Source organism: Aspergillus costaricaensis, assembly GCF_003184835.1.
Source record: "Aspergillus costaricaensis CBS 115574 unplaced genomic scaffold BO79scaffold_11, whole genome shotgun sequence".
NCBI classification, from domain to species: Eukaryota; Fungi; Ascomycota; class Eurotiomycetes; order Eurotiales; family Aspergillaceae; genus Aspergillus; species Aspergillus costaricensis.
In genome coordinates, this window is record NW_020291811.1 from 458,818 (window position 1) to 482,398 (window position 23,581).

General features: G+C 46.7%; 7 protein-coding genes across 7 annotated transcripts; 3 read left to right on the forward strand and 4 right to left on the reverse strand.

Annotated features, from left to right (window-relative positions):
* Positions 1-5,115: 5,115 nt before the first annotated feature.
* Positions 5,116-5,910, reverse strand: BO79DRAFT_208463 (uncharacterized protein). Its single transcript, XM_025682404.1, has one exon. It carries the CDS (start codon positions 5,776-5,778, stop codon positions 5,284-5,286), a length of 495 nt encoding a protein of 164 aa, XP_025541051.1. The 5' UTR covers positions 5,779-5,910; the 3' UTR covers positions 5,116-5,283.
* A 2,321-nt stretch (positions 5,911-8,231) lies between these two features.
* BO79DRAFT_208464 (ATP-binding protein) lies at positions 8,232-10,697 on the forward strand. Its single transcript, XM_025682405.1, has 3 exons — positions 8,232-8,495; positions 8,556-10,021; positions 10,078-10,697. Exons 1-3 carry the CDS (start codon positions 8,477-8,479, stop codon positions 10,381-10,383), a joined length of 1,791 nt encoding a protein of 596 aa, XP_025541052.1. The 5' UTR covers positions 8,232-8,476; the 3' UTR covers positions 10,384-10,697.
* Positions 10,698-12,480: 1,783 nt separating this feature from the next.
* Positions 12,481-13,016, forward strand: BO79DRAFT_262854 (LysM peptidoglycan-binding domain-containing protein; the record flags this gene model as incomplete). The annotated part of the gene is made up of 3 exons (XM_025686614.1): positions 12,481-12,636; positions 12,696-12,787; positions 12,866-13,016. Coding segments are annotated over 3 exons (399 nt in total), but the record flags the coding sequence as incomplete, so codon positions are not given.
* Positions 13,017-13,150: 134 nt separating this feature from the next.
* BO79DRAFT_286658 (uncharacterized protein) lies at positions 13,151-14,337 on the reverse strand (the record flags this gene model as incomplete). Its single annotated transcript, XM_025688488.1, has 2 exons — positions 13,151-13,652; positions 13,742-14,337. The coding sequence occupies 2 exons, from the start codon at positions 14,335-14,337 to the stop codon at positions 13,151-13,153; spliced, it is 1,098 nt and encodes a 365-aa protein (XP_025541054.1).
* A 1,304-nt stretch (positions 14,338-15,641) lies between these two features.
* Positions 15,642-17,315, reverse strand: BO79DRAFT_253635 (uncharacterized protein; the record flags this gene model as incomplete). Its single annotated transcript, XM_025686004.1, has 2 exons — positions 15,642-16,805; positions 17,175-17,315. 2 exons carry the CDS (start codon positions 17,313-17,315, stop codon positions 15,642-15,644), a joined length of 1,305 nt encoding a protein of 434 aa, XP_025541055.1.
* A 198-nt stretch (positions 17,316-17,513) lies between these two features.
* On the forward strand, positions 17,514-20,215 carry BO79DRAFT_244587 (uncharacterized protein; the record flags this gene model as incomplete). The annotated part of the gene is made up of 6 exons (XM_025685388.1): positions 17,514-18,197; positions 18,235-19,446; positions 19,527-19,658; positions 19,715-19,780; positions 19,882-20,022; positions 20,177-20,215. 6 exons carry the CDS (start codon positions 17,514-17,516, stop codon positions 20,213-20,215), a joined length of 2,274 nt encoding a protein of 757 aa, XP_025541056.1.
* Positions 20,216-21,524: 1,309 nt separating this feature from the next.
* BO79DRAFT_144404 (pantothenate transporter) lies at positions 21,525-23,379 on the reverse strand (the record flags this gene model as incomplete). The annotated part of the gene is made up of 8 exons (XM_025678379.1): positions 21,525-21,875; positions 21,930-22,169; positions 22,228-22,585; positions 22,653-22,817; positions 22,876-22,951; positions 23,012-23,116; positions 23,165-23,189; positions 23,242-23,379. The coding sequence occupies 8 exons, from the start codon at positions 23,377-23,379 to the stop codon at positions 21,525-21,527; spliced, it is 1,458 nt and encodes a 485-aa protein (XP_025541057.1).
* Between the last annotated feature and the right edge of the window lie 202 nt (positions 23,380-23,581).

Here is a 23,581-nt window from a genome sequence, read left to right on the forward strand (position 1 = left end):
CAACATCTATAAAATCATGATTCTGACTTCCGCCAGTTCATGTTCGGCGGAACATCGCTTGAGCGGGGGATTCAGGCTATTGGCTATCCAGGGCTGATGGCCAATTAAGGAGCAAAATTGCATCATATATGACATTCAGGAAGATTGAGGGCATTCTCATACGAAAGTGCGCAACGATAGATTTCACAGAAGGTAATTGATACAGAATTGGCATAAACACTTTAGTCCAGACCCTGTGGTACAGATACCTGATGCCCTACCGATGCTATGTTTTACGCTACGCGTCCCTCTTCGAATAGTGGCATTGCAATGACTTGGGGTAGTGAGATTTCAACAAACACTTCAAGGAAGTTCGAAGGCATAAAACATACAACAGAAGGTGCGATGGGTGTCTCACAATTAGCTTGCCCTGCTTTTACGCGAACATACGGAGTATAAAAGTGATTGGGTGGCCAGGTGGCGCGATAGCAGTCACTTCAGATGATACTTCTACGGGCATCTGACAAGAGGTTCCTCTAATTTATATGTAGTATACATTGTTTACTAGTAGACACAGCTACTATAACCACATTGGAGGAGATACGGCACAACGCAGTCGACAACGAAATACCTTTCGACGTAATGCTTCATCTTGAGGGACGCCATGTTTGGCGCGATTCAAAGGCTTCAGCGAGGTGTAGGCAAGTTAGTATTGGCCGGCCTGAGAAGAGTGTGCCTGGACATACTGCGCTGCGGACAATCGCGGTTCGGACGGCTCTAAGGTCGGTACTTAGCGGTGCGTGGACATACGTGCACGGGGGAATGGCGGAACCCTAGCAGATAGACGGCCAAGAGCAGCGTAAACTGCAGCCAATTTCGGCGGCCCATGTGCCGACATCTGGTTTGACGTAGTTATCTTTACCACCCGTGAACATGATATAATTGAGCTGTTGTACTTAGTGACGATGGTGAGTACTGTGGTGTCTACTGTTTGGTATTGCTCTCAAAGAACCCCAGTTTACTGAAGAATCACCCTGTATCTTAGTGGAAGCAATATCTTCCTATCACCGTAATTCAATATAAGATAAGAGAATTTGTAAATAGTGTAGGTAGCAGAAGCTTCAGGAGCTCACAAGTCCAATCTTGTGATTCAATTCTACTCTGTTATTACTTCTCTTCACGGATTCCAGGGCGTGTTTGGTATGCATCCGGAGGCTTCGCCTAATCCCGTCACCCTCTTATAGCCTGTAGGTATGCTTTGCGCATTCTTCCCTGAGTTGCCAGGTCTTTTCCGGAGAATCAGTCTTTGGTTGTAGATGCATATAATAATCCAATCGATCATAGTGGAGAGATAATATATTGTGAATGGCTTCGGTCAGTCATGCAAGCTAGAACCCATTAGAAAATACTGTCCCCTGTTCTGTAGAGGCTGCCTATTGACCAATTCATGCTCGTCATCGACACAAGCCGCTCCCCACTTTTTGCATTCCACACAGAGATCGAAATCTCCATCATTGCAAATTGTACAGTTTAGGGCAGCTTCGCGCGGAGTGCGTGCTCCACAAACATCGCAACACACGCCGCGGTCAGAATTATCCACCATCATGATAAACGCATCCCTGATTCCTGAGCACCATGGGTCCTCAAATCTTAGCTCCGTGTGGATATCTACTGTCCCAGGAGGTGTGTCGTAGAGACTATTTCCCTCTCTTTGTTGAAAAATCACCAGTTTTCCATCACTGGAGATCTCTTTTCCATTGACCCTCACCATAGACCTATACCGCTGAGGATCCAAGAGCAGTAGAAACCACGGTTTTTCCCTCGAAATAGCCTCTTTTATGGCCGTGCGACCGAAGCTATCGGTTGCCTCGCGATCAAGACTCGGATCTTCAAGCAACGCACTCGCAAACTCGAGCATATCTCGCACGACAGCCCCCATCAATGGAGTCCTACCATAGCGATCTTTCACGTTAGGATTGCACCCCCGCTCCAAGCAGCGACTCCACTACTTCACGATCTATCAATAATGATATAAGTGGGCGCCCTTTCCCATCCACGATGTTGGGATCTGCACCGCGCTGAAGCAATACTTCTACCACCGCTGATATGTCTCCGACCCCAAAATTGGGCCATGATCCCGAGCCTCTGCCCCTGCTGATCTTCTGCGAAAGAGATTCTCCGTGGGGTTTCAAAGCCCAAAGATAGGGGATTGAGAAGGGTTATCCGACTGATTGGGATTTGCGCCCTTGTCAAGTAGTATTTTCACAATAGCCTCGTATCCTTTCCCAGCTGCCCAGCAGATTGGCTTTTCACCAAACTGGTCTTGTGGATCCGCCTGAGTTTTGTAATCAAGCAGTAACTCTACCATGCTATCGTTCCCGTCACCGGCGGCATAGAATAAGGGCGTTGTATCTCCAAAGCAGTTTGCAGTGTTCCGAGCCTCCAGATCTTTCAGCGGCACTGAGACGACTTTGTCCCTGTACCGTAATGGCTCAACATATCCTGCCTCGGTGGTGTTAGGATTCGCACCTGGTTCAAGTAAAGCGCGTGCAATATTGAGCTCTCGTCGCTGGACCGCATCAAACGACGGCGTGCCACCATGTTTGTCTTTGACATCAATCTTCATTCCCTCTTTTGTCAGTAGATTCACGAAACCCAGGTCTCCACAAAACACAGCAAGGTGAAGGGCAGATTGAGCCTTGCTAGTGAGCAGAGTTGCCTTTGCTCCGTGGTGTAAGAGGAAGCGTGCAGTCTCAACTTCTTTGTTAGACATTGCAAATAGTATCGTCGTACTTTTTGTTTCTGGAGAGACTGAATGCTCCACCACCAGGAATTCCAATATATCCTTCTTTCCTGATTTTGCTGCCACAATCACGAGTGCTGGGATATCTGCACGTTCCCTAAATGTGATGGGTCCCTCTTTTAGCATCATCTCTAGCATATTGCGGTGTCCCAAGCAAATGGCCTGTTCAAGGATTATCTGCACCTGCCTTGGAGAAAGGTTGACCTGTGTCCCCTTCTTCAAAAAGGCCTTAATCAAGTCAGAGTATCCTCCTTTGACCGCGTAAAACAACGGCGCCAGAAGCTGATTTTCTGAGGGAGAACTTTTACTGTCCAAAGAACGCTGAGGGTTAGCATCGGCATCGGCATCAAGAAGAAGTGATATGACCCTGCTATTTTCTGCAACGTCCCAGTCTTCACGTCGTGGGGAATAAGGGCATAAACCCTTTGCAGCGCATAGCAGTGGTGTCTTCATATCGATATTTTTTGGGTCTGGATCAACGTTGTTTTCCAACATGAGCTTGACAATTGAAATCCGCCCGAATCGAGCTGCAGAGAAGAGGGCTGTCTCCTGGCCCAGATTTCGATGCTGAATATCTGCTCCTTTCGCCAAGAGGGCTTGTACTGCATATTCCTTACCACTCTCAGCAGCGTAAAAGAGCGGCGTGTTGCCCTTATCATCTGTTTTATCGACATCCAGGCCCATGTCGATCAATTCGTCGATGACTGAACAGTTTCCATTTCTTGCCACAGGGAACAAAGGGCTTTGCATGTACTTGTTCTCGATTCTCGGGTCTGCCTTGAAGCGTCGAAGGCGCTTCAGAATTTCCGTGTCAGTTTGTCCTGCTGCGAGAAAGAGAGGAGACTCGTGTTCTTTATTCAAAGAATTCGGGTCTGCCCCATGCTCCAATAATGCAACGACCATCTGTACATTGCTTTTCCTGGTGGCATGGAAGAGAGCAACCTCTGCATTTCTATCTATAAGATTCGGATCTGCACCACATCTGAGTAGATGCAGTGCAGCTTCGTTGAAGTCATGCATGATCGCATACGCCAGCGGGCTATCTAGACCGCTATCTTGAGCATTCAAATACGCACCAGCATTTATGAGCGCCCTGACTATATTGACAGAACCTCCCTTGGCAGCATAGTGGAGAGGCGTAAACCTTGAACTACCCGTGATATTGACTCGAACGCCTCTTCGAAGTAACTCATTGACTATGTCTTCGTCGCCAGATACCGCTGCGTCGCAAAGAAGTGTGTCTCCCAATTCATCTTGCACGTCGGGATCAGCGCCTTGTGATAATAGAAATTGTACTGCCTCAATCTTTCCAGACCTGAATTCATGCGCGAGAGATGTCTGGCTATCGTTATCGCATGAGCAGAGATTGTCAATCCTTACTCCCAGGTCAATCAAAAATTGCATTAAGTCGATGTCTCCAGTCTCCGCTGCACCAAAAAGTGCCGAACACCCCGAGTCATCTTTGGCATGTGGGTTGGCACCATGCTGAATCAGAAGCCGAGCTATTTCCCCGTGGCCTCGAAAGGCTGCGATCAATAGTGGTGTTCGGCCATACTGGTCTGCAGGATCTGGAAAGCTTGAACGGGAATCCAAAAGAAGTTTCACGACTTCAAGGTGACCATATTTAGCAGCGTATGCAGGTGGTGTCATGCCATCAGAGTCTCTGGCATTCATATCGTTGCCTGAGCTGATATATTTAGCTATCATTGGAGCTAGGCCACCGTACGCAACAAGATGAATCTTGGTCAGCCGGCGTGGAATGAAATCCAACCAATTTGCAAACTGCGGCTCCTCATCACCATGAACGGAATGCGCCAGCATTGCCTGACCAGCTGCATACACATTGTATTCCTTTTCTAAGAACTGAAAAAAAAAAGAATTTTAATGTGTCTTCAGAGCTAGAGCTATCCAAGGCCGCTGATGCATGAGTTGCCCAATTTTGAGCAGAATAATGATGGACGGGGTATTGTTTTTGTCGAAGCGTGTATTGCTCTGGTCTAGAAGAGCGTCCAGAGGAGAAACAACCGAAAGAAAGATATGTTATACATGTCTTCGCAATTTTCATTTCTGCTTCCTGAAGTATGGGATGTCCAACCAGGGACTGCTTTGTGGTGTAATGAACCAAGCGAATGATACCGGTATATACATCATACTCTACCAATCCAGCACACAATGACCCAAGTGTTTTGAGATGCGGTAGAAAGTCTTCATCCAAGTTAGAGTGCTCTGGTCTCGAGGCGAGTGCATGTTGAAGTTCTTTAGCATATAGTGCTCTTTTGCTGTAGGCTAACCATGAGAGGATTTCTATGACCAACTCGTATCCGTCCCCGACCCCCCGATCAGCTTCAATCTTGGCAATAGTCCGATCATAGGTCACCGTCAATTTATTGGCACCCTGTGGCAAATTATTTAAAGCCCTCCTAAGGCTTGCTTTGGTAATTCGCGGCATCAGATCGTCCATGTGCAGTCTAGCAAGTAAGAACCTAAGAATTCCAATCCCATTAAGCTGACCCATCCGCGAGTTGTCTCCCGAAATCATAGACAACGACACCTCTACTTTCCTTACTGGAGCTGACCACGACATCACCCAAATGAATATCAGGACTGTCGCCGACGCCTGGAATGCCGGCTCCAATGCCAACAAGAAGTCCACGGATCTTTGGGAAAGTGAAAAGCATTTCCTTTGCACAAATAGCAGCAGAGGCGGCACCCAGTTGATCAAGGGGCAGACAAGCAACAACAACTTTGAATTTACCGATAGACCCCAGCAAGTACGAATTACTGTCAGCTTTGGATGGTGGCATTTGCGGATTGCCGTGCTCCTCGTCAAGCATTCCTTTCGCCGCGGCGAACTCCACTGGCAGCGCACATATCCATCCCACAGTATACTCTTCGTTCGAATAAGGGGACTGATCTTCATTGGCCATGATCTGTGAGGGAGCAGTAATAAGAATAGAACCAGATTGTTGCAGTAAAGTATAGCAAGCAGGGCGCATAGGCGTGTTCAAAGACTTTGGGGGTAGAAACGAAGTTTGCGGGCTTATGTAGAAAGCCCCAGGAAGACTTCTTCACTAAAGAACAAGGCTTCAGCCGCAAACCCCAATTTCTTGCGGTGTGGTTCACTATCAATTATATTGGGTGTTTTCGGGCAAAGCGACGCTAGTGCTGCTACCTACTAAGATCGCAGCCTTGCAAAAAGCGGGATACTTCGGAAACATGGACTGGGTTAGCATTCAAGGCTAGCTTCCAAGTCATCGATAATTTCACTTGCTAAAGTCTTACATGTACTTCAACATGTCTAAGCCGGATGAAGTAAAGAAGGGCTCTGCTGTGAACCGCCACCAAATAACATCTTGCATTGCTTTGGGGGGCCTCGAAACAAAGATAAGCCTCGTTGCAGCTCATGTAATATGAAGAAAAAGTAACACCAAAAGGGTAGACAAGGCTACGCGTGAGATATGTGTTATCCCTGTAGTATTATTGGTTGATTCGGTTGTGATTTCCTGAGAAACTGCAGGCGGTCACCTGGCCGCTGACGTACACTGGCAGGGATCTAGGGAGTAATATCCCTAGCCATACTTGCCCGTAATGAGGGATATTTCTCCCACTGCAAGTTCTGTGCCTATAGATGGAAGCTCCGGGAACAAACAGTTGAGCAGCGATTATCGAATCCTAACCAAAATGTGAACATTGGAGCAAAGTAGCCGCGGATAAACGACCAATCCTCCCAAAAAAGCGAGCTTCATAACTAACAGTATGGAGACACAACAGCAACCAGCATACTGCATACACTGCATGCTCGCAGTCTTCAGCTACTTATTTATCAGTCTATTTTTATAATTTAGTTCAAAAGATAGTAAATCTTATGCATAGATTGATGTTAGTAAATATTCGAATAAGTAACCATGTTAAATAGATAGTATTAGTCTACCGTGTAAGACTACCCAATTCACAGTCTTATTTAAGACTAGTAATATTATTTTTATATTACTTTTTGTTCTGTTAACGTATGTTTACTTAGTATTTATGATTATAATATTATTGACCAAATGTTATTTCAATCTTATTTCCTATTCCATATTATTCCAGTACCTATTATAACTCATTTTGCTATTTCTCTAATGAATAATTTTTAAAAAAAGAAGCTCTAACTTCTCGGGCCCAACCTTATTCCTTGATATTTCCAGAGTGATTACATGTCTATCTATAATACATCTGGAAAGCCTGCCGCTTGTTGTCGAAACAGCTTAGGCAAATACTGTACATGAAAAACCTTTCATTTTAGACAGTAATGATGACCGGGTGTGGAAGAACCTCTCCAACCGAGACGAAACCTCGACAATATCTTCCCAGCCTTGTGCTCTATCATCCCCAGTCAAAGACATTTCGAAAACGTACCGGTATCTTCTTAACCCCTCCACTAGGCCCAAGGTCGCGATAATCTTCAAGCGTGGAGTGGAAAATATACAAGCCCAGGGGTCTTCGCGTATTGTGGACGGGATTCTAGAAGCCATCAAGAGCTATGGCAGTTTTCGACCACCAACCACAACCGCTCTTACCCCCTGCTCCCCCCGCTCTACTAATAACAACCCACCCCATCCGCATCCCAGGCCACTGCAAACTATCCCAAGGCACCCACCCACCCTGTCTAGGTCACCGATTGAGAATTGAATAACCCCGAAATCCGTAATCTTATATTTCTGGGTACACGATCCAGCACGAACTAAACCAGTTCTTCCGTCGAGAAGACGATCACATCGGATTCTACACCTTCTTCCAGCTCGATCGGACGAGCGCGCAACTCCATCCAACCGTATATTCATCGTCGGCATAGGGAGACATTTGGTGAGCTTCCATAATTTTGGAAAATGAGCAAACAAAGTATACATGTGGCTTTTTATGCATTCAGCAACGAGCTTGGGGAAAGGATATCGGTGGATGACATTTGTATTCATTAAGGAATATATACACAATATACTATACACACACATATTAGTTAAGCGAGACCCTCATTCTATAGTAAGTGGTCCGCGTCACTACCTTAAGGCATCAATACACAATCTAGACTCTCTAGTAAATAAACTGTCGGAACGCTAACCGCTAGACCAAAAACGATATATCGCGCCTAGTCAGACTAGCGACGGAGAGATTACTGTCCCAACATAAACTACCTGCGTTCAGACCACATTGGAATGTTTGCGGCGACAGCAAAGATGCTCGTAAATCAAGCCCTCAGTGGTCGGCCGTCGGACACTAAGACACTAGGATGATTGGCACAGAGCACGCTTATGCATGCTGCCAAGGCACACTCACATCCGGGCGGACAAGGCTGAATGTAAGACAATTTGCCAGGCTTCCACCACTAAAGCCCTGCTGCCTAAATTCGCGGGGTAGGTCAAGGGGTTTGGGACAGCGCACGATCAATATCGACATTCCGAAGGCGCGATGAGTCTCTCTTGTTGCTTGTGATTGCAGTCCAAACAAACCCCGAAGACTGGCGCATGTCACACCAGTCCATCCTGTCGGGCTTCAAAGGGACAAAATGGGTAGCAAAAAGAATGAGGCTCAAAATACTTTTCATTAGAGCACTTCATAAAATACTGCATATAAGTCACCTCCGGCAAATGCACCAATATTGCATGGCATCCTCCTCATTTGTCATTCCTTGAATCAAACCTTCCTATGAACTTCAAAATGCTGAGTAGCTCAACGAGTAAGTCAGGTTTTATTGGAGTTTATGCAAAATGAAGCTCACTGAGTATATTCTCTTCAGTCCAAAACGTCTCTCCAGGCTCTCTTTGCGATATATTTAACCTCTATCAAACAAAGCCAGATAGTAGGGGTCGCGCATCGTGGACTAAAGAACTCCCTGAAAATCTGGTCGAACCGGCCGAGGGCGCTGAATCAAGCTCTTTCGCGATCATTGTGAGAAACATCAAATGTTACGATGGTCGCAAGAGTCTTACAATTCATTCAATTGTACTGCAAAGTGAACCGCTCAAGAAGTTTCTCACTCCTGTAATGGCGGGATATCCAGGACTTACGATGAGCCTGGACCGAATCGAGTTCAGCAAGCCATTCAAACCTTTCGTTCATCGCTGGGAACAATTCACAGCCGCTCGAGAGAGTGAACAAGATTCGACGACCAAGGCACATGTCGACCTGCTGTATGGGATTCTAGAAAGCGAACTACATGATACTATCTCCAGGAGGTCCGATCTTATCTCAAACGGTGTCGTGACTCACGCCTTGCTTTGGACCCTTTTCCAGCCAGGTGACATCGTTTTTAGTGTCTTGGATAATCGACCCCGTGCTTTTATTTGTGGAACAGGTGATATGGATTCTCGAAGCGGTACGTTTGTACTGAACGGGAAGTACATCGACTTTGATGGTGACAAATTTGGGTTTTCAACCCATGAGTTCCAACTGGAGGCATTCGAAGGAACATGCCCTATCACGGATTTGTCTGTAGCACCCCTAGCATATCACAAAAACAGGGATACGATTGAGAAAGAATTATTATTGCGTGGAAGCCTCTGGGAGAGCCTGAGAGGATACCATTACAAGCAATATGATGGAGTCGGCAAGGGATACCTTTTCGGTCGTGAGGTAAAACTCAACATCACAAGTCGCATCGTAATTGACACGGCGGCATATATCACGTTTAACCCTGACGAAGAATTTCATTTTTCAAATACCATCGCGGCAGAGCTTTCCGAGGTTCAAAGGATGATAGCCACACCAATGTTGCGTGGTTATGCTCTCAAAGACAAGAAATGGCTCGAGTTCTTTGTCGACAATGTCACAGACATTACCTGGAACGCGCAAGCGTTTCAATCCTTGGTCCTGCCAGACAATCAGCAACATTTAAAGAAACTCATCCTTGCCGTGGCCAAGTCGAAGTCGAATGGCCTTGAAGTTTTTGATGATGTCGTCCAGGGCAAAGGACGTGGCGTTATTATGCTTCTCCGTGGTCCGCCCGGAGTGGGCAAAACTTTGACGGCTGAGGGTGTTGCAGAGGTCATGAAAGTACCTCTATACGTTTTGAGTGCGGCAGACCTTGGTACAAGTCCTTCAAGAGTTGAAGAAAGATTGAAGGACGTTCTCTCTATTGTTCCCAAATGGGGAGCTGTCCTTCTTCTTGACGAGGCAGATGTTTTTATGGAGGCCCGCAATTCAACTGATCTCGCGAGAAATGAGTTAGTTTCCATATTCCTTAGGGTTTTGGAATACTATGAGGTAAGATATGAAAGTCCTCTCGCTCTCCTGCTCGCACAGTATCTCACAGACTCCAGGGGATCTTATTTCTTACCAGTAACCGTGCCGAAAACATGGACCCTGCATTTGAATCCCGAATTCACGTGTCGATTTGCTACCCGGAACTTACTGAGAAAACGAGACGTCAGATTTGGATGCAGTTCCTGGCTGCTCCAAACGTGGAAATATTCTCCAACGAACAGCTTGACGAAATTGCGAAGGTGGAGTTGAATGGTCGACAGATCAAGAATGTGCTCCGAACCGCCCATCTGCTTGCCCAAGAGGAAAACACCAGCGTCGGCTATGAAGATGTTCAAACGATCCTGAGTTTGAGATCCGTTTAGCACCACCATGGTCAATTGAGTATCTGCTTTCTTTCGTTGTGATATTTCGAACTTGCAGCTCTCGGTCTTTCACATACTGTAGTGCGACAATTTTGAAATTCTTTTCTTCTTTGTTGTTTTCGTTTTCACTTATTTTCCTTTGGTTTTCTTCGGGAGACAGTGCAACTGATGGCACGGATGCGATGATCACATGAGTATTTCCTCACAGCTTGCGCATGTATTCCCTCAAGAGCCCACTTTACGAAAGCTTGCTACGTACTTCGCAATAAAATATGTTTAGTTGATTAACTAATTAACAATCCTCAAGCTTGCACACCTAAATCTTCCGTTGATTTTTAGTTAAATTATTAGACTAGACATCTAATCCTGCATTTTCATACTAATTGCTCGGAGACTTAAATATATAGGACTATCTGAAACTTCTTAGATATTTTAGGATTTATAGAAATATTCCTGAAATTATCTGTGTCGTTCTTGAGATAAATTCACTTCTTAGTTTAAGTAATGGGAATATCAGAGGAGTATATGTATAAGTACTAGCTGCGAAATCTATAATCATATTTTACTAACAGAGGAATAATAAAGAGTTACACTATAGGATTAGATAAATGTGATGCTATGGCTGGAGAAATCCAGGTGTCGTCGGATGGGATACAAAAATATGCAACAGTGACTGCGGGACGCAGTTCCTTAAGCAGTGCTGGTGGCTTGTTAATCAGTCTTCTTCGACAGTCGCTCATGCCATAGTACCATTAATAGGATTATAGGGGATTCCTGGTTCACTTCCTGTTGTGAACGACATAGGTGTGCTTCCAAGTATCATTAAAAGTGTTCCGGATGATGTGCATATGTGGTTATATGAGAGGATTATGAGTATCTAAAGCTCTGTTTTCCTATAACCATTCATTAATTCCCGCTTCAACAGAATGCGATCCAAAGACAATCTTCTACAGCAGACCGGCAGTAGTAGATCTACATATATCGACAAATTACAATAAACACACCAAGGCATTACCCTGGGAACCACTACCTATCCACGTCCCTAACACCCAATGCCACCGCTCAACATACCAGGCTATGTCTAATGTAATACTCCATATCATCTATCTTAGATCTATATGAGAAGGAATAGAAGCAAGTCCAGCTTCTTCTATGTTATTTAGCAGCAGTGACTCACTCCGCCGGCTGTCTTTGGGGGTTTCAGTTGCTGTCTCTTGCCGGCTAGCTCAAGTACTGATGTTATTTGGCTCCATGAAAATAAAATTTCAGCAGAGTAGGAAATATATAAACTTAATAGCTGATTTGTCAGGGTACTAGTCCAATTACAAGATTAGAAGGGTACTCATGGTCTCTCTTTGTGCATGATTGGAGAAGAAATATCCAGCAATCATGAAGACCCCGTCCGCCTGCAGAAGAAAGAGGTAGGCTCATGTGATACGATCTACTTGTCATGGTAAAAGGCCTGTTGACTAGGTAAGGAATCAACCATGAAATACTCTAGATTTAAGGTATTTAAGATATATGTCCATAGTAAGGTCCAGTGCACGTGTTACCTGCCGGAGGCTATGAGCTTTATTAGTACTGCTGCTATTTTAATATAGTTTATCACTGTCTGGACGAGCCTGGTATAAATTAGATAACTGATTTAAAAGAAGAAAGTACTGATTTATACTGGTACTAATAGTACTAATTCGTGAGTTCGCCGCTAAGTAAACGAAAGGGGTGGCAACTGTACAACGATCGCAACCGCCAACGGGATCTCCACCTCCGATCTCGTAGACTGGAACCCATCCCTGGGATCAAATCGCACGGGACTCGCGGTGAATACGTATATCTGCGTGGGAGTGTCCAGTAATGACACAACCACTATCTCCTCTTCCACGAGCATCAACAGCATGACCAGTACAAGTACAGGTGCAACCACGACCACAACCGCTGGAGCAACACCCTCGCCTATGCAGGTATGTCCCATCACCCAGACATCCATCTTTCCAGAGAAAATCAACACTAACAAACCAGACCGGCATGACAACCTGCTGCATCCGCTTCTACGAAGTCCAAGCAAACAATGACTGCTAAGACATTGCCCTAGACGCCGGTGTCGCCCTCTCCGACTTGTACGCCTGGAACCCGGCCACCGGGTCTGATTGTTCGGGGCTGCAGGTCAACGTCTTTGTGTGTGTTGGGACCTCGGGATACGCGACGACGATCACCTCGGGGGATCCGGTTCCTGTGACGCCTACGCCTACGCAAGTATGATTTCCCGGCTCATAGTTTTGCAATGTACTAACGTGATGGGATGTGACCTCTAGACAGGGATGGTATCCGGGTGTCTCCGATTTTATGATGTGCAGAGCAACGATGATTGCTATGATCTTGCAAGTGAGGCGGGGGTTCAGCTTAGGTATGTTACCTGATCTTTTTGGTTGGGATTGTATGGTGGATTTTCACAGAGCTAATGACTTTTGTCTTGTTTTGGTAGCGACTTCTATTCATGGAATCCCGCATTGGGGACAGACTGCGCTGGCCTTGAGGCTTCGACGTACGTGTGCATTGAAACCACTGGGCCCATTACCACAATCAACAGTGGAGCGCCTGTGTCTGCGACGGCGACGGCGACGGCCACAGCTTAAAAAAGGGAGGGGGGAAGGAAACAGGTAGACCCTCTAGACAGTCTACCAGCTGAATTGATCTAAATTCCTCTCACTCATTCATCTATTATCTGTACATCAATAAGCGAGCAAAACAATACACTCCCACCTAAAACCTAGAAGCAACTCCCCACCACCAGCGGCCTAACGCTCGTCCTCTTCAACGCCCACCTCCTCTCAGTCTGCCTCTCCAGCTGCGTCTCAAACCTCCCCCTCAGAAGCTCAAACCAATCCTCCGGCACAAAAAAACATAACTCTGTCCACTCGCGACTTGCCTCAAGTTCTTTCCATGGCGCTAAGAACCCCTCTAGCGACTCCTCAGTAACAGGCTCCTTGCTCTTTTCCCATGGGTTAAGGTAAATAGTTAAATGCAGGCGACGCAAACCGGAAAACGAATGCTGCATCAGATCGAAGAACGCGGGATAAACCGTCGTCCAGTTTCCAGGAAGATCCGGAGGCGCAGTGTAGGGCATGGCCATTGTGATTGCGATGTCCATGCCGGTGATGAGGGCTGTGTATGGGGGCGCAAGAAGGCGCCGGATGATGAAGGGGGTGTCCATGCTGGGGCCTGTGACGAAGGTATTTGTGGTGTAGAGAATGGGCAGGGATTCAGTGTATCTTTTTTGTCTATAGTTAGAGAGGGCCTCACACAAGATTACCAAAGGGAATAGGAAATAAGGGGTAAAAAAAAGGAAGAAAAAAGCCACACACCCCCCATCCGACAAACCGTCAGCATCGCCGCCACGCCTTGCAACTTGGTTCCCGGGGGTGCTGCTTTCTCCCAGCCCCAAGCCAGCGTCTCGTCCCGCTCATCGAGCGCATCCACACATCGCTCCTCGAATCGATCATCCACCCACTCATCGCTGACCGCGCAGACCCGGTGCCACCACTGCCAATGAGCATCGGCCTTCTTCCCCTTGTCTTTTCCCGTCGGCGGCCGCGCGACATCAGCAGACGGTCTCTTCCACAGATAATCAATGTGCACTCTCTTTCCACCAAATAGCTCCCTGTAAATAATATTACGGACCTCAAGTGGTAGCCTGGAAAAAAATGCGCTTTGAGACTGTGGGTTTTGAGGTCTGGCAGATGATGTGGCAAGGGTTTGGAGTTGGCGCTGGCGGTGCTCGGGGTCCGGGATAGGAAGTTTATACCGTCTTTGCTTTTGGTTTTGGGTAATAATGGTGCAGCTGGTGTCAAGGATTCCGGGGGCTTCCGGGGAGGTGCGGCGGGGTGGATGGTTGGGAGCTGGGTCTGCGTCCTTTTTGCGGGGACGGAGAAGCTTGGAGAATATATTGGGGGGCATCCTCCTTCTTTCTTCTTGTGGTTTTAGGGTTGAACGGAGACAGATGGAGTTATATGTTAAATATACAAAGTGTTGAGGGAAAAGGATGGTTTGAAATAGGGAGGGGGACGGGGGGGCTAGAGCTAGTAAGGCTTGTTGGTTGGTTAGCTCCTAACTTATCGAACTTTACTGGTTAGTGAGCGTCCGCTGGGTCATTCTTCGTATCATTTCAATTGCTTGCGCCTGTATTCAGTGCAGTATCGCTGCTAGGTTGGCTAAATCAGGCCTTCATCTTCCTTCTGATGATGGGCGATATATCACGTAATGTACATTGTATTTGAATTGATTTTAGCTAGTTAATTGAATTATTACTTTGCGTTGTTCGCCCATAAAGCAGTGACTGAGAAAGGGCTGATATCCCTCTCGGCCGTGTTTAATAGGTGGCTCAAGTACGGCTGAACCAACGGGAAGCCCTGTTTTCCACACCCTATGGTCGTATGTACTCGATGTAGCTAATCAGAGACCTATGACGAATTCAGATAATGTACCATATCTAAAAACAATATGCGACTGGACGCTGGAGATATTGCTCTCGCCATACTTCTCATCCTAAATGACTTTAGCCTCTCCCTAAGCGACATCCTGTGAATAACGTATTTCTTCTATACCTCGTTCAAAGGGTGAGTGGTACCGATTGAACAAAATACAAACTTGGTCAACAAACATTTGTACAGGTCACTTCCACTACTATATACTTGTTGAATCCGGTGTAAGTTCCCTGTAGTGGTGTAAGGTAGAAACATAACCACCGCCGACCAACTTGCGATGATTTCTCTTGTCCCTTCTCCTTGGCTAAAGTATTTTTGAGTTCTATAGTAATCGCTGGCGAACAGGAAACATAATTAAGATAGATTGCTAGCGACCATGGCTGATTGTACTTTTATCTGTTCCCCTAGATACACAAGCTACTGATCCAATACTGCTCAGTATCGCGGATCCGCCACAACTGTGCTCCCACATTTATAGCCTGGTCAATAACTGTAGCGGAAGAGCCGATCCTCAATATCTGGTACATCCTCAGTATCACTGTCCTAGCGCGCTAGTAGTATCAATCACAACCTCAACCACCAGCACTGTGCTTACACTATCTTCATCTGCTTCAGGAACAAGAACAACCACCAGCGCGGGTAGCCCTTCTCCAACTTAAAACGCCCTGAGCTCGAGCCTTGATGCAGAACCGGAGTGACACCAATTGATCAGGAATCAAATTTCATTTCATTATACTTAGACCAGTATGTATCAGACAAAGTGTATGTTATAGTAGTTCATAGCACACCTACTCCTTCAAAGTGCGCCAAGTCCCTAAGTAATGGAGCAACGACAGCATTAAACACACGACCCTGAAACTTCTCATCCTCCAAACAAGGCGAATCGACGTCCAACCAGCAAAGACAGTTATGTACGGCGTCTTTGTAGTTTGAGCCACTTTCCTGCTGCACTCTGTTGAGGACGCGGAATGCCGTGATGAACCGGGTTGAGTCTTCGTTTCCTTGCTCATCCTGTGGTCGTCGGAGAGAGGTGATAGATTTTCCCAGGGAGAGTTCGGTCAGAGCTATGCCGAGTGGGAAGAGGACTTGATTGCGGACGAGTGGGGATTGTTGAGTATATTTGATATCCGTAGGTGCTGATGGAGAATGCTGGGCATTTAGGGACCAGGGAAGGTAGAGATCGCTTGGTAGAACGTCATCGGTTGCATCGTCATTATTATCATCATCTGTAGGTAATTGGATGTCAGAACTGTCCCAGTATTTCTTCAACCAGTTGCCGTGATATTGGAGCACTCCGCACGCAAGACCGGCGGCGATATACAGCCGATGGCGTCTACTACTGTTTGGCAATGCTTGCTGTAGTGTCTGAAGCTGAATGGGTTCTGGGTAGCATTTGATGAAGTGCATATTGTACCGAACATTCGAGCTCACTTGATCGGTAATGAAGCCCACGGCCTGTGTCGGCGGTTGTGTGTGCGCCCTACCGCGACACAGTACAGTACAGAAGTCTGCGATGGGAGGGACATTGCAAGACTTCTCCTTTGACTCATTAAAATCCACTTCTACTGTTTCGAAGCGAACCTTAGGCTTTTGCGGCTTTTGTTGGTTTGACCTATGTGTCGGTAGGGCATGGTTGGTGACTGGTGCCAAAGGTTGATCAAAGGTGTACGGCTCAAATTCGACCTCTCTACATGTCCACGAGTTCTTTGAACCGTTGTCTGAGTTGGAAAAGGTTATCCGGTAGGTCCCTGTCTTGCCCACTTTCGGGGTCTCGGCGAGGGGGTTGGATTGGAGCTGTAGATGGGCGCGGTGGGAGCTCTGGCACCGACAGCTCCAGTAAGGACTGCCGACAATGGCTCTGAATAGGCCCTCTGCCTCTCGTCCAATGGGATTGGACGAGAGGCAAGGGGAAGCAGAAGGGACAAAGACATTTGATTCATCCTGTCAGGTAAACATGATATTTCTGCTTCTATTTGTCTGCTAGATTGAGGACCCAGCGCCCCACTTTTACGGGCCCTGTGTACAACACATGAGCAAGGCTTGTAACTCTACGTGGTGTTCGGGACAAGTAGCCAATTCGACGGTGAAATTAAGCAAGACAATTTAATTTCTGCTGGCAGAAATGCAAGAAGTTACTAGTGCTTACGCTGTACTCTAGTATTGACCCTTTTGTCCGAATCGGTCGCCGTAGTGGGCATAGCCCGATAGCGCACCGCACACCGCGCATAAGCATAATAATCATGATAATAATACGAATAATTTCCATGAAACTTCTCCGCATCGGCCTATACCATGTCTACAATATCTGACCTGACCCGGGCTTGTCTCAAGGAACTCAACGAGCTGATCACTTCCGGTCCCTTCATTCAGAGTCAGAGTGCAGTGCCACTGCGGGCGTGGAAGGATGAACTCGGGCGTCTGCGCCTCTGGGCAGGCAACATCGGGGCTCATCAGACTGGCCAGTCATCTCTGGATTATCGCTTGAGGGATGCTTCGCATATCAAGAACTAAACCGTTAGAATTCTAGAGGCGATAAGGAAACTCCTTGCAGATTTAAAGAACAGCCTCAGTGGAGAAAAGGAGGATGAAGAAGACGACCAGCTAGATGAGGACTTGCAAAGCCTCATCACAGAGTTGAATCTAAATAATATGTCAGACTCTGTATTGACTGCTTCAGAAGCCCACGAGAGCCTGGTCAACAAGGTATCACAGCTGTTCGACATCTCCATGACGGTCCGCAAGCCCGCCCAGCAAGACCGTCTGATCGGAACCGAGAAGAGCGATGCAGAGCCCTTCAAATTCAATTTCCATCAGCATGTCTCGCATAAGTATCCACAGGCAGAGAACCAGCTTCTTGACCGAATGAGCTCTGCAATGGCACAGCAAAGAGCGATCCTGAAATACCGAGAGCGACACCACCTGAAACTTAGTCAGGGCTTGAACATTGATCAAGCCGGTGACAACATCACAGTACAACTATCAGAAACTGTCGCAAGTTCATTCAAACTGAAGACACCCGGTGAGGAACCAGATGACCTGATAAGCAACTCCGATGCGTCTTTCACCTCATATGCAGGCAGTCTGCTGTCCGGAGGCGAGAAACTGGCAATCCCTGCACTTCCAAGAGAAGCCGCTGAACGAAGACCATTTGAATGCCCTTATTGTTTCTACATCATTACATTGAAAGACCGACAGGCCTGGGCAAGGCATATCTTCCGTGACCTATCGCCGTATATTTGCATCTTCTCCGGTTGTTCGACACAAAACAAACTCTACGAGAGCCGGAGGGCCTGGTATCGCCATATTCGCCAAACACACATGGCGAGCCAGGATGTACGCGGAAGCTACACATGTCCGCTATGTGCTGAAGGCTTGCTTCCGATGGTTTCTTTCGAAAAAACACGTTGGTCGCCACCTGGAAGAGCTGTCTCTGTTCGTGCTGCCTCGAGGCTCCGAGGACGATGAAGTCCTCGACGACGAATCAGAGCATGGCGATTCAGAGCACGGAGAATCGGATAATGGCGGTCAGGAAACCGAAGATGGTGCAAAGCTTGAAGAAGACGATGATATTGCACTGACGCTGAACGGAGTAAGAATTAGTTTTCCCAAAGGGTCCGCGGGATGGGAGTCCATCAATGTACGAGCTGGCGAGAATCAGACTTTCTCTCTGGATGATCAGAATATACGCCCCAAAAGAGACATGTCAGGAGATGTTTTACAGACAGATGAACTAGACCCTACCGATAGACAAGAGTCACATTCGATTAGTCCACACCAGCTTGATGCTCAAACAACAAGGCGCCTAGACAGCTCGGATCCAGGTGGTTTCGGCAACGATAAGGAATTTATAGGCGCGGTTCATGCAGCTACAAAGGCTACTAAGCTCGATGTCGCGGAGCGCCTGGAAGAACCTGAACCTCGAGGCCGACGAATGTCTGTAGGAGAATCAAACAACGTAGAAAGACGTTCCAGAGGATCTCGGGGAGAGATGGAAATACTTATACGGTTCCTTAACCCCAATAGGGAGGATCTCCTCGCCGGAGAGCAAGATGATCATATGCAAAACGACCATAAATTGCTCAAGCAAAACGAGCAGAGAACAGACCGCGAGAGTCTTTGCCTCCAGGAGGAGATTGAAAGGCTCGAGCGCGAACGTACTGAACACAGGGATAGTCGCCTGGCAAGGGAGAAAGATTACGATATTAGCGACCGGCTCCAAAAGCTTGACAGAGTTGAGATTGCCCAGCATCTTGAGGAAACGAAACACGTGGCGGAAGCGCGTGGCGAGGATCCACAACAGGCCCATCTTACTCACGATGATGAACGTGAGATTACTGAGAGGCTCCGAAGGCTTGTGAATTATGAGAACACCAGTCGTCTCGAGGTGGAAAGCCGCAAAGCCAGACGGCGCTCCTGGCTCGGGAGACTTGAGGCCGCCGAGAGTAAGAGTTCTGAGAATGAGGAAATGACGGGACTGCGTCCCGAAGAGGAAGAATGGTACCAAAAGACCATCGAGGAGCAAGAATTGCGGGCGCAGCTTAATGAGAAGATCAGGAAGAAGAAGAAAGAATGGCGAAGGAGCGTAAGATGAAGCAGGCAGCCATAGAGGAGTGGAAGCTTGCTGAGATCAAGAGACGTGAAAATGAATTAAATGAATTCAAGGAGCACCTGAGGGATGAGTTTGGGTATACCGAGGAGGAAATTGAACAGATCGTGAGGAAGAGAGCAGAGACAACAAATAACGATAAGGGACGGGAAGAGGACGAGCAGCAGCGCCGCGATACGTGGATCAAGGTTAGCTCACTTAGAAAATTTTCCATCCGTTCATTTCTGATCTTCATCAACTCCAGGTTCACCGCAAGTATCTTCTTCCAGACACGCTGATGGCATACAACCTTCCATGGAACTGGGATGAGGTGAGCTCTGTATACAACTGCCCAAAAGCGAGGCCGAATCAGTACTAAAAAGGCCTAGAATGACCACGACTATATCATCATCAAACAATGGATCGCCGAAGATATGCAGGAAGAACTATTCGCGCACACCCGCCGCATACGGGAAAGTCGCGAGGGTGCCTAGCACCTCGACTGAGCTCAATATCAACGACTACTCGAAAGACAAGGTGTACCTTGTGCGCAAAAACACTAAAAAGCGGTCGGTTAGTTTCCCTTGATGTCAATTCACGTTTGATTCCGGCAGCTACATTGTGATTCTCGATGTGTAGATTTGATCACAATATTCTACTTTGGAGGATTGCTATTAGTTTTGTGATCATGCTGTGATAACCAAGCATCTACACTGCCAGACCATAGGTCCCAGAAGGGCAGAATTCTTATATAAGCTCGCATTGATTGATGGGCTGTACCGAATTGGATGAATACGTACCTTTGTCTCTACCTGCAAGTCCACATAAACATATTATTTCTCATTATCAATTGCTAGACGCTATCAGAAGTCGACAATAACTCGATCTTCGCATAGGTAATTGGGAGAAAGCATGAACTACGTACTCAACCCCGAAGAAGTCCAAACTAATTGACGCTATCTCTACCGAGAGAATGGCAGGTAGATGCTCCTTCAAATCACATCCATGAGCTGTGCTACTACCAAATTCTTAACCGAGGGTCGTAAGTCTTATTACCGTATGTAGTGCGATAATTGAGCCATGAGAGGAGAGCCAGACTGAACGAGCCATAGACCATTAGATCTTGCGACTTTGTAGCTCACTCTCAAATCAACTTACCATTGTCCAGTGGTTGTATGTACTTACATTGCTGTTAAGATATGATAGGGAGAAGAGGCAGTGTCTGTGCTGAGCGTGTTCGCCAGTCCCACACATGCACACTTATTAATGATAATTGATTCAAGAAAAGCTGATATAACCTTCTAGTACCTTCACTTGTTTGATTTTATATCTCTAACGTACCGGGTTTGACCAACACTTTATAACTCAATCCAGGACTACCACGTCATCAAAGGAAGTTTGCTGAATAGATTGTATGACTGAAATATACCAATCAGGACAGCTCCACTAGTTGATATATTCAGCAATCAACGACATAGGCGAACCAGACATAAGGGGATGTCTTAACAAGAATTATATCATGCCTTTCCCTACCCCAAAAAGAAAACAAAAAAGAAAAAATCATAGAATGTAGTATTTAGGTATCTAAAGGTTGTAGACAAAGAAAAATGCAAAGAAATATATTTGAAGACTCTTTTACTACGTATTTTCAAATTCCTGTAAATATTTTCTTAATCTAGCGGGGAGTTCTAGATAACAGACAAGAAAGCGATGCAATAACTAGCCGCATTAGTACTCAGATCCGTCATTGTAGGCTTGTGCGAGAACGGCGCATGACTGAAAACATCTTGAATAAGCAGGCTTGATTCTGAAGCTAGCACAAATTTACATCTTGCAATAGGCCGCATGTATCTATCTCACATGTGCAACGGTGCAAGTAGTATCACAGATGAGCAGTCAAAACAGACCGTGTCTTGATACGCAGATGTCCGCAGCATCAAGCATCCTTCATTCTTCATTAGTTTACGTGCCCGATACCTGTTCCAGCATCTTAGCGTACTCGGATTTGATCCTCGATTGGACAATCCCAGGACACGATATTACACCCACAAATCTCCGGCACTCTCGGCCCTTTATCAATAACTGTAGCGGAAGAGCCGATCCTCGATATCTGTGACGTCCTCGGTATGCAAGACGATATCGGCAGAAGTGTTGGCTTCCCGGTCACGCTTAAGATTTTCAGCCCTGCACAAGTACCAATAAATACCCATGGTCAGCACCAGCACACACCACGTCACGATTGCAGTAACAACCCCTTCAAAGAACCTGGGAGCGGATTTGGTCTGCCACAGCTGGGGACCTGCGATGCAACCAACACAATAGCCAATGAAATACATTGTGTTGGCCATCGCCCGCTTCGTATTTCCTTTCACATTTGATGCGCTCAGACTAAGAAGGATGACCATCACATCTGAGATGCAGGACGCCTAGCATCACGGGTGAGCGCACGCTTCATATGAGACAGAGGGGTCAAAACGTACTAGCCAAGAGGACACTATCAGTCCCCATCCTGTCGTAAGTGGAAGCTTTAAGAGAAGAATGTTGCCAATCAAGGGAGGGATGGAGAGTAGAATAACCACCAAGCTACGGTTGTTGGGAAGGAGTTGACAGCCGAGTACACCGATCCAGATCGCGACAATCTGAACGGCTCCTGATGGGGAGGTATACAACATGGTTTGATACTTGTCGTAGTTGAGGTTCTTGATAATCAAGGAAGCAAACTGACTTACGTGAGCTTTCTTTATCGAGGAAATGGTTAGAGAGTAAATAAAGACATACCGTTAGAACTGGCGACTGCATCGTGACAAGGATGCCGAAAGCGAAGGTAAACCAAGCTCGGACATCTAATAAAGTCTCCTTCACCTGTGACTTTGAGAAGTTGGTCTTATCACCTCCTTCTCTGTCTTGCGCCATTCTCGCCAGTAGGACCTCTCGCTCCCTGTCAGATAAGAACCATGCTTTCTGAGGACCGGTAGGCACTAGAAAGTAGAAGACGACACCAAAGGCGGCTGTAAGTGCACCGCAGACGAGGAAGAGAACCCTCCATGGTTCCAGCCGCGGGTAGTGTTGTTTCCCAATTCCGTACATGAGCAGGCTCCCAAGGACTTGGGCAAGGCCGTTCATCGTCACCCAGATGCTATATTTGGTTGTGAAGTCAGTAAATTGTATCGCTAAACAGAGCTTTTTGAAATCCAATGCCTTACCCCACTCTTGAAGCATGTTCCTGTTTTCTGTACCACATGCTAGTGAGGGTCACAAATGCTGGAGAGACAGCCCCTTCCGTGACTCCAAGAAGGAACCTTACAGCCCCGAACCCTGCAAAGTTTGTTGGCGCCGCAAGGCACATGCACACGGCACCCCAGAAAACGCTTTGGGTTATACTGGTTAGAATCCAACGAATTGTGCCAATTCCAGTCGCGGACTTACATTGTTGCACCGACAAACTTTGTAAGAGGAAGCCGGCTCATCAAGTATATGAAGGGATACTCTGCAACTAGTTGACCTGGAGAGAGCCTCGCGCATCAGTTTGCTTATTCTACAACAGAACAACCGTATCCCTTACCAAGATAAAATAATGATGAGCACCAAGAATACTCAGACCCCTGCAGGGAAAGATCATCAATAAGCCCGAATACCGACGCGTAGCTAAGGCTCTGCTTGTCGAGGTCTGGAACGTCAGCCAGGGCAGACCTCAAGCCTTCATCCAGCTACGTACATTGAAAGAAAAACACCAAGCACATCTTTGAAGTCGGTGTTAGCATGGAGTCTGGATTTCAGGAAACGATTACCAACCAATGGTAGAATGAAACAATCAATCTTCCTCACTACGCGTTTTTCTTCCTCCGCCGTAAAATGTAACTGAATTGTCCCGATATCGATGTTGACATCTTTCGTTGCATCTTGCTCTGCCGTCTTAAGTTCGAATTCCATCATCAGTATCGAAGGTAACTCTGGTAGTAATGTAGTGAGCGTGGTATGACCGTCGAAGTGAGAATCACCTTCCCAGTTATGCAGGGCCAGTGCAGCTATGTTGTCACCCAGTGCGTTGTACATTCCTTGTTCGTGGCATGCGGGGTAAATCTCCGAGCACTGAGATATGATAACTTCTCGGCAAATGAGAGTTTCGTGTCAA